The sequence below is a fragment of the Alligator sinensis genome, unplaced genomic scaffold (genome assembly GCF_000455745.1).
Source record: "Alligator sinensis unplaced genomic scaffold, ASM45574v1 scaffold2142_1, whole genome shotgun sequence".
NCBI classification, from domain to species: Eukaryota; Metazoa; Chordata; order Crocodylia; family Alligatoridae; genus Alligator; species Alligator sinensis.
The window spans coordinates 1-9995 of record NW_005844022.1 but is presented as its reverse complement, the minus strand read 5'-3'; the positions used below and the strand labels follow the sequence as shown (position 1 = coordinate 9995).

Genomic DNA, 9995 nt, shown 5'->3' with positions numbered 1-9995 from the left:
GCCAATACTGGCTACAAACCGTCCAATCTGCAAAGCATCCCTGGCTACCTGGGCCCGCGCGCAGGGCCGGGTCTTTCCCCCCGCTTGCCCAGGTGAACAGAGCATCGCCTCCCAGGCGCCAGGCTTTTGTCTGCAGACAAGGAGCGAGATCCCCGCCGTGAGAGATTCAACAGCAGCCTCTCAGGCTGGCTGAGACAGATTTTTGGAGAGGGGCACCGACGGTGGCATTTCTGCCACATTCCTCACTTCTAGTACTGGCTCTTTCTCAAAGTCCCCAAATGTCCCTGAACCAGTTGATGCCTGTCTGTGTATCAGCATCTGCACTCATAGCAGCACAAGTACTGGCGCTTGTTCTCAGGAGAGGGGCTGCATGGGGCAGCAAAGTGGAAAGCAGGTTCATCAGTATTAGGTGGCCATGATACCCATTTATTTAAATGATTAAAGCAAGAGTGAGGTGAGGTTCAAAAGAAATGCCTGCAATGCCAAACTCTTTCTCTTCCGGTCCATCTAGACTTCCATGCAGGACTCTTGGAAGCAACTACTGCACTCTCTCTTGAGCATTGCATTTATCCTGTCTTTTACAGGTGCAGCTCCATTGCAGAAAGATGTCCTTCAACCGCCAGCTGCTCAGCTCCCGCTGCTACAACCCCTGTGAGGTGACCTGCCCTCAGCCATACGCCAATGCCTGGAACGAGCCCTGCGTCACGTCCTGCGGTGACTCCAGAGCCGTGGTCTACCCACCCCCAGTGGTCATCACCTTCCCAGGACCCATCCTCAGCTCCTGCCCCCAGGAGAGCTACGTGGGCACCTCAGAGCCGCTCCAGATCGGCAGCTCCTTTGTCTCCAGGGGCTCTGTTGGGTCCGGGAGCTCCTTAGGATGTCTGTCCCCTTACTATTCCCAGCGGTACAATAAGTACCGCTATGGCAACTGCGGGTCCTGTTAAACCCAGCAGGAAAACCCATGGCGCATGGAACATCCCAGGAGTGGAAATGAAGACCACCATGAATGCATTGAGGGGCATGGCTTTTGGAAGAGCTTGGCACCAATGGTCCAGCTGAAATCAGGGAGCTCTGAGGTCTCTGCACCTCAGAGAGTTTGGGGGCAGTGGTTGGCTAAAGCCCTTGCAAAATCATGATGACCTTCCCATGCATGATTATGTTCTGTAAATGCCACTTCTTCTTCCCATTAAAGATTGTACGACATGGCATTCTCAGTGTCCTGGGCTTCTCTTCCCTTTGGTGCTTGAAATAGAAATAGAAATCTCTGTGGAAATCAGCCTAAAGTCCTGGCAAAACACTGCATTTTACTTACATGACCCATATTGCAGTGATGATACTCTCGGGTGGGAATGTGCAGCATTCATTAGGGCAGATGTGGCAGGTAGTTACCCTGGGATTCACTGTCACTACATTGCACTACAATGTGAAGAACCAGGGGCTAAAGACTTTGTGCTGTCCTGCAAGCCTGACAGAGCCCAAAGACCCACCCTCACTCCACTTCTGCCCTGACATCCTTCCTGCCACATCCCCTGCTTTGTCCATTTGCTACGTGTCCACCCTAGCAAGTTCCCAGTTCCTGTTCTGTCCTAGCACATTTCCCAGAGGTATCCTGCTAAGAGCAGGCAGGGCTCAGGTTGTGGCTATCGTGTTGTGGCAGAAAACTACTCCTGTCTCAATTTCCTGGGCTGCAGCAGTCTCTGCAGTACCACCCACAGTGTGCTGGGGGACTTCAGTATCGTCCAAATTGTGGACAAGCAGCGGTAGGAAGCATTGCTGGTTGGTTAAGACCATCAATCTCACCCTCGGCCATGTGAGGAGGGGGGTAGACGGTGCAGAGAAGAGAAGTTCTTGAAGCAGCTGGAGTTTGGATCAGGCAGGAGGAATGGGATCCCCAGAGCCCCCCTCCCTCCACATTGCAGGCAGCAGACCCTGGTTGTGGATGGGTCATTTAATGTAGAGGGCAGCTATAGGTGGGGCATCTTTCTGAACCCAGTATTCTCCCTTGAGCCATTGTTAGTTCCCTACAAAACCCCTGCCCAAGCTCAAGTTTCTACCCTGGTGCTTGGATCCAGACACTGCTCCACTTCCACTTCCCTGCCCAGAATAATTTCACCCATCGTGCTCAGGGCTCGGCCTGTCTGCCAGCTCCAACGGGCACCTGGGAACCTCAACCGGTTCACACTTCGCTGCGTGGTGAGACCCCAGCTCCCTCTCGTTCTCTCTCTCTCTCTCTATCTCTCTCTGTCTTTGTTTAAGCCCATTTTCTAAACCTCAGCCTTGGTTTAATCTCTCTCTCTCTCTCTCTCTTACTCCAGGCACAGCTTCCTAACCCTGCCATTTGCTGTTCAGACTTGAACAAACCCACTTTCTAAACATCAGACTTGGTTTCATCCCTCTCTCTCTCCCCTTGTCTCTTAGTGCAGGCACAGCTTCCTAACGCTGACTTTCGATGGAGAACCAGGAGCTAGCCTTCCCCAAATACCCAATTGAAACTGTGTAATATTGGAACTGCTTTGTGCTTTTGCCTCTCCTTGTATGGCTATTACTACCAGCATCCTTATGAATTTCATATACCTGGCAATAAAATAACTTTCATGGACAAGCTAGTTGTTATAATCTCATTGAACCTCATTGACTCTTCCTTTTCTTCAACCTCCCCATTTGCTCTGCGGCAATGCTTTTTTACCGAAGCCAAAGAACCCTGTAAAGCCGGAAAATCCTGTGGGGTTTGCTCCTCAAGGGAATTACTACCAGGACAGCTGGGACAAGAGATTGGGAAGTGGTGAGCCAGGGCATATGATGGTGTCAGCCTGTTAATGCTGGTTGACCCGGCCCGGCTCAGGCTGAGTTCGGGACATATCAAGGTGACAGCTGGAAGTGCTCAGCAATCCGGCCTGACTCAGATGTGCTCTTGTAACTGTGTGTGTATGTATGTTTTCGATCCATTTGGTGGCTAGAGAAACCCAGTCCCATTGCAACTAAGCCCTGTAAGGTAGCTCCATAGGGAGTGAGGACTTGGGAGAGAGAGGTATCCGTACAGGAACACGAGAGACACAAGCAGCTCATTGATACAATTACAGAGACCCCAGAAACGTAACTCTAATAAATGAGCACACCCCAAAGGGATGGGCAAATCTGGTAAGTCTGTACATCGCTGTGCAAGGAATCACTCCCAAAGAGTGAGACACACATGAAAATCGCTCCTGTGGTGAGGAACCTGCAGGCTGCTATGGGCACATAAGGGGCCAGATTCATGTTCCTAATGGGCCTCAGTAGGGCTTTAGTTGTACATCCTACTGGTCCCTCTTGCAAGGGGATAATTTAATCTGGAGTGATTTTGAATTCAAAAGGGGAGGAGAAAGTGAAACCAGAAGTCCGGATTAGGATGCAGCACAATTTTTATTGGGAACAAGAGCTGAGAGCACATAATCATACAGAGAATAAAGACTTTGCTTCCAAAGTTTGGAGAAGGGCCAAAATCGCTTGCCCACCCCAAATGGGCAGTATTTCCCCACGAGGTTCTCCTCCTACTTGCCGCTGCAGATGCTGATGAGCAAGTCCTGTTTTCAGTCATTCATGAGATGCTTTCAGTGTCTTCCAGACGCTATGAAATTGGAGAGACAACAGTCTACTGAGGGGGCCAGAGCAACACTCCCAATACATTTTTGGTGTGGTAGATTTTAATAACCAGAAACCAACAGCTGTTGTTCCTGGGAAGGCTGCACATGGGGCAGGATGAGTGGATATTGTCCTTAATCTAATGGAGAAATGGAACCAATTCTGGGCCTGTTTGTTAAGAGATGCTGAGCACCCCCATGTCTCCCAGGTTTCTGTAGGACCCGCGGTACCCGGCCTTCCTGAAAACCATGCCCTGTATTTATGACTGTATTGCTTTCCACTCCTCTGTCGTTCCCTGTGCAGTGGGTTTTCCTGTTGGGTTTAACAGGAGCCGTAGTTGCCATAGCAGTACTTACCCAATTCTGGGCCTGTTTGTTAAGAGATGCTGAGCACCCCCATGTCTCCCAGGTTTCTGTAGGACCCGCGGTACCCGGCCTTCCTGAAAACCATGCCCTGTATTTATGACTGTATTGCTTTCCACTCCTCTGTCGTTCCCTGTGCAGTGGGTTTTCCTGTTGGGTTTAACAGGAGCCGTAGTTGCCATAGCAGTACTTACTGTACCGCTGGGAATAGTAAGGGGACAGGCATCCTAAGGAGCTCCCGGACCCAACAGAGCCCCTGGAGACAAAGGAGCTGCCGATCTGCAGCGGCTCTGAGGTGCCCACGTAGCTCTCCTGGGGGCAGGAGCTGAGGATGGGTCCTGGGAAGGTGATGACCACTGGGGGTGGGTAGACCACGGCTCTGGAGTCGCCGCAGGACGTGACGCAGGGCTCGTTCCAGGCATTGGCGTACGGCTGAGGGCAGGTCACCTCACAGGGGTTGTAGCAGCGGGAGCTGAGCAGCTGGCGGTTGAAGGACATCTTTCTGCAATGGAGCCAAGCCTGAAACAGCCAAGGTCAAGTGGCATTAATATAAGCATCAAAGAGACAGGACAAAAGTGGGTGTAAAGCACATCTGCAATAAGCAATGACAGCTCTTTGGAAATACAGGGGGAAATGAACTGCACACCGGGCATGATATCTCTTCCCGACATGGGACCGTGCACATGTGTACGCACAACCACAGTCAAACACAGCACACGTCAAACTGGCATCCTGGTATTTTGAACAGTCCAGGCCAGATTTCCAGCTGGTGTAAATATCTGCACCTCCCTGGAAGCAAAGTAATTTAAGGGCGACCTCTGCATCTCCAGGCTGATAAAATCAATGAATCATTGGGCTGGAAGAGACCTCATTAGAGACATCCCTAGGCCAACCGCTTCGCAAATGCAGGATTCGCCAGTCCCAACCCAACCGAAACAGGTAAGTGAGCAGCCTCTATTTGTAACCCTGGGGTGACAGAGATGCCACAGCTTCCCTGGCATTACTGCTGTGGCAGATTTTGTTCTGAGCTTTGTGCTAACCCTGCTTTGCTGCTGTTCAAACATTATCGCATGCCCAGGCTCCATCTGACAAGGGGAAACAATATTTCCACATCAGCTTTACAGTGGCCTGTCAAATATTTTGGCATCAATTTGTTCCTCCTTAATCTTTGTCCAAAGTCTCCATCCTCTATCTCATCTCCAGTGACACAAAGATCATAAGAAATGAACATATATGAAAGTCTTGACTATTTCTGTGTCCCAGACTCAGCTTCTCACGCAGGGTTTCTCACCCGGACACTGGCGTATCCTGGAGAGCTGAGAGGTCCTTTGATGTGAGGAGATCAAACAAGTGCAAGAAGAGAAGCAGGTAAATGCAAGTTAGACACCTCTCTGTCTGGCCCCTCTGCAAGGAGGGAACTTCGTAATAAGTTAGTTGTTTTTCTTTTAATGGATTGCTCCTCGATTCACACAAGTTATGGAGGGGTTGCAATCTAATGAGGGATGCCTGCAGTCTAACGAGGGGTGTCTCAAGTCAACAAGGGCAGCCTGTGTGTAAAAAGTTTGAGATCCACTCTGCTCAAGTCTGTCTTCACCAATTCTCACAACCAAACCCTGGCTTCCTGGCAACAGTACAAAGATTCACAAAGTATTTGTGAGTTTTAGCTGAATGAGAGAGAGAAATTTTAGCAGATATAAAAAGTACCAGAGAGAAGTGAGACTTACTCAGTTAAGCGAGGCGGAGAAGTCCAGAGAAGTGCATGGAGCAGTGCTGGTGGTGAGCACTTTTATATGGTTCATTAGCCTGCCTGGAGCACGCGAGACACCCACAGCACACGTGGCCATTCCTGGTTGCAAAATAACATTTCCTGGCCGTGTCATACCTAACCAGGCATTTTGCATACTGGTTCAAATTATCAGGCAATTTCTCAGCTCTAAATGACGAAACGCACTGGTAGCAGCTGGCACGTGCTACGTGGAGACACCGGCTGGCCGGGTGGTCAAAGCACGGGACTGGACACAGGAAGCTCCTCTTCACTTCCTGCCCCTGCCTCAGATGATGCTGGGTAATCGCATGGGGCAGCTTCTTAGAAGAGCTCAATTCTGAATGGATCCTAGTTCACTGATGGCTTTTTAAGCCCCCGCATCAGCCTCTCACGTGTAGAGACTGATGCCTAGAGCACTGGAAACAGATGTAAGTCACATTATCAGGGTTATTATCATTTCAGTCACATTATAAATAACACCACCGACAAAAAGGAACGGTGCTCAGGTTCCTCACCCAATTCTTGTTATGGAAAAGCCTCAGCCCATGTCTCAATGACCTTTTCCGGTAGTTAGACATAACAACTACCTATCATGATTACCTAACTCACATGCGTGTAGAGACTGATGCCTAGAGCACTGGAAACAGATGTAAGTCACATTATCAAGGTTATTATAATTTAAATCACATTATAAATAACACCACCAACAAAAAGGAACGGTGCTCAGGTTCCTCACCCAATTCTTGTTATGGAAATGCCTCAGCCCATGTCTCAATGACCTTTTCCGGTCGTTAGACATAACAACTACCTATAATAATTACCTAACTCACATGAGCTTCATAAAAAGTATTGGCAATAAAAAGGGGAAGTGCTATTTCCGTGTTAGAGGGAGAAGTCAGAATCTGTACGGGGATTTAAAAACTCAATAGAAAGATCCACAATCCTGAATGAGCTGAGAAGCGCTGACTTGTAGAAGCGCTGAGTGCTCCCAAGTGGGGCTGTAGACACTGGGAGCTGCAACTGCATTTGGCAAATGAGAGAACCAGGCCCTATAGCTCTTCCCCATGCTTTGCTTCACTTCACACTGTGGATCCTGACTTCTGAAGGTTTCACCGCCCTGGGCGCACTAGTCTGTCAGGCGATGCCTGGTTGGAGCAGGAGCTGAATCATTGGCACCAAGGAGGCACCAAACTGGACCAGCAGCTCTGGCACCAGCAAAGCTGGGGTGAATCCCCATGAATCACTGACAACACATCACAGCAGCCTCAGAAATGCAAATGGTCTGCCCCAGGTAATTTTGCTGGGCACATCCAGAGGGGCCAAAGGGGAACACCCAACTGCACGAATACAGCAGTAACACTTGTCCATGCTGTCATCTCGGGATGTTTCATTCTTCCAGGAAACACTTAGAATTTCTTCCTTTATGGGAAACATTTCATCCATCTGGTTTTTACCAGCCCAGCCGCTCAGACCTGACAGCAGCTCAGCCTGTTTCACTGGCAAGACAGATCTCCAGAGAAAAGGACTGCTTGAATAGCCTTCATCCTTGCTCCATCAGCAGTAACTTTAGTTAGCTCCAACTGCACCCCACACAGCCCAGCTCTCTTTGCCAGTACACTGCTAGTAATCACTGGAGTGACAGTTCACCGTGGGGGACAAGGTGGGTGCATGGCACCCTGTCAGTGCCAAGAGAGATGTGGTGTAGGGGCCAGAGGGATTTGGAAAGGACTGCTAGGATATAATGAAGTGCATGATTAGCTTTTTACTTCTGGATATCTTCATGGGCATATCTGTCTCTGGAGAAAACTGTGATGGCACAGCTCAACCTCGTGCAAGTCCTTTGCACGTTGACGGGTGAACTGGAGACGCGCTGTGGACACAGAGCTCCCTATGGACACGGCGTACTGCCAGCTACACAGCAGCACCATTCAGGCTGGGAGGCAGTGGCATACAGATCATACTTCCAATCCCCAGAGATTGATTTACCCCTTCTGACAGGCACTAAGGGCAGCTCCTCGGTGTCCTACTTGGTAAATACCTGAGCTACAGATCTGAGTCAGAAAAACATAATAAAACTCCCCTTGTGACAATTTGAAGGAGGCAGCTATTCTCAAACTGCAAGCTCTCACATCCTTGGGGAACATGCAACACGGGGGAAAAGGGAACATGTTCGAAAGAACCACAGGAAGCATCGAGGGCCTCAGAAACTATTGCTTAGCACTATGCACTTGGGAATGCAATGAAGGGAAGCTCTTGGGAAAGCAATGAAGCAGGAATAGGGACCCTAACTCTTCCTCCTTGAGAGATTTGGCAGCAAGTTTGTTCTTACCCGCACAAACCTGGGGTCTCATATAGCAAGGGTTTATAGTGGCACTGAGTTTAAGTGAAGTGAGGAACCTCTTGTAACCCCAATGTGCAACACAGCTGCGTGAAACAAAGGGACACAAGTCTTTGGAGGAAGAGAGGCCTAGATTTCTTTCTAATGATGCGACTATTCTGTGTTGAATCAGTTTTAAAAAAAACTAACCAAGAATTTGACTCTTTGCTACTGTAACACTGGTGAAGGCAGAGGAATGATACCGGGGGTGACTGGCCAGATCAGGTTTCGGTTGAAAGACTCCTATTAGTCTGTGTCATATTCATGCCACATTCCTTGTGTCTGCAAATAACTCCATAATCAAATTATCATGCAAAACTCACCCCAACTGGGGCAGAGACATATGCATGATATTATTCTCCTGTGATGAAAGGCCCACATGCACAAAGGATGTCTCAGTGGCTCCAGGCAGTCCAAGGAAACATATAAAAGCACTTGCAGCTCAGAGCTCTTCTAGTCACTCTCCTGCGATTCTCCTCCTGGGTGAACCAAGTAAGTCTGTTTTCACTCTATATTTTTCAACCTTTTAAAATGTTGCTGAAGGAGCTTCAAAACTGAGACTTGCATTGGTACTTTGGGACTTGTTCTGTTGTTGAACAGAGGCTGTTTTCATAGGAGATCATTTTAACCATTTTCATTCCAGACATTGACGGGTGCAGGTTTTAGACGTTAAGGGATTTGAAGATCTACCTAAGGGGTTGGGATTGCCAATTCCTATTAAAGTAAGATGGACATAGATAATGCAAAATATGGACAGGTTCCAAAAATGTACCAATGCCCCCTGCCTCCCCCCCCCCAGCATCATCTCAAATATAATGGGATATCATAAAGAAAACTATAGTTTTATAGGGCTCATATCTGCACTGATTTGAGGAGAGCATCTTCATCTCCACCGGATGGGGAGGGCTGGAATTATTTCACATGTAGAGATCATGTGCCCCAAACTGAATTTAGCTTTACGCATATTAAAGTTGAGTTCACGGGGTGCACATTCTCACCACTGCTGGCCAGCAACACTGCAACTCCTGGGACTTCCTCGCTTCTGGCTCTTTCTCAAAGTCCCCAAATGACCCTGAACCAATTGCTGCCTGTCTGTGTCTTAGCGTCTGCACTCAATAGCAGCACATGCACTGGCGCTTGTTTTCAGGAGATTGGGCTATATGGGGCAGCAGAGCGTGAAGCAGGTTCATCACTATTAGGTGGCCTTGGTACACAATTTTCAAGTCATCAAAGAAAGAGTGAGGTGAGGTTCAAAAGAAATGCCTGCAATGCCAAACTCTCTCTCTTCCTATCCATCTAGACCTTCATGCAGGACCCTTGGAGGCTCCTACTGCACTCTCTCTTGAGCATTGCATTTATCCTGTCTTTTCCAGGTGCAGCTGAATTGCAGAAAGATGTCCTTCAACCGCCAGCTGCTCAGCTCCCGCTGCTACAACCCCTGTGAGGTGACCTGCCCTCAGCCATACGCCAATGCCTGGAACGAGCCCTGCGTCACGTCCTGCGGTGACTCCAGAGCCGTGGTCTACCCACCCCCAGTGGTCATCACCTTCCCAGGACCCATCCTCAGCTCCTGCCCCCAGGAGAGCTACGTGGGCACCTCAGAGCCGCTCCAGATCGGCAGCTCCTTTCTCTCCAGGGGCTCTGTTGGGTCCGGGAGCTCCTTAGGATGCCTGTCCCCTTACTATTCCCAGCGGTACAATAAGTACCGCTATGACAACTGCGGGTCCTGTTAAACCCAGCAGGAAAACCCACAGCACAGGGAACAACGGAGGAGTGGAAAGCAATATAGTCATATATACAGGGCATGGTTTTCAGGAAGGCCGGGTACTCCGTGTCCTACAAAAACCTGGGAGACATGGAGGTGCTCAGCACC

The 9995-nt window shown here is 49.3% G+C and overlaps 3 protein-coding genes across 3 annotated transcripts in view; 2 read left to right on the top strand and 1 right to left on the bottom strand.

The window, feature by feature from the left end:
- LOC102378033 (feather keratin 4-like) overlaps window positions 1-1202 on the top strand; it is a 2451-nt gene extending 1249 nt beyond the window's left edge. Inside the window, exon 2 of the mRNA XM_006039268.1 lies at window positions 585-1202. Within this exon, the coding sequence (XP_006039330.1) occupies window positions 606-944 (339 nt within the window). The 5' untranslated portion in view covers window positions 585-605 and the 3' untranslated portion in view covers window positions 945-1202. The remainder of the gene's footprint in view (window positions 1-584) is intronic.
- Window positions 1203-3986: 2784 nt separating this feature from the next.
- On the bottom strand, window positions 3987-5731 carry LOC112549027 (feather keratin 4-like). Its single transcript, XM_025195838.1, has 2 exons — window positions 5705-5731; window positions 3987-4499 (listed from the first exon to the last, which is right to left on the bottom strand). The coding sequence occupies exon 2, from the start codon at window positions 4476-4478 to the stop codon at window positions 4140-4142; it is 339 nt and encodes a 112-aa protein (XP_025051623.1). The 5' UTR covers window positions 4479-4499; window positions 5705-5731; the 3' UTR covers window positions 3987-4139.
- Window positions 5732-8490: 2759 nt separating this feature from the next.
- LOC102377628 (feather keratin 4-like) lies at window positions 8491-9989 on the top strand. Its single transcript, XM_006039267.2, has 2 exons — window positions 8491-8614; window positions 9496-9989. Exon 2 carries the CDS (start codon window positions 9517-9519, stop codon window positions 9853-9855), a length of 339 nt encoding a protein of 112 aa, XP_006039329.1. The 5' UTR covers window positions 8491-8614; window positions 9496-9516; the 3' UTR covers window positions 9856-9989.
- Window positions 9990-9995: the final 6 nt, after the last annotated feature.

Bases quoted from the DNA above. Each gene is read 5' to 3' on its own strand.
- LOC112549027 (XM_025195838.1), bottom strand. From the start codon at position 4,478: ATGTCCTTCAACCGCCAGCTGCTCAGCTCCCGCTGCTACAACCCCTGT.
- LOC102377628 (XM_006039267.2), top strand. From the start codon at position 9,517: ATGTCCTTCAACCGCCAGCTGCTCAGCTCCCGCTGCTACAACCCCTGT.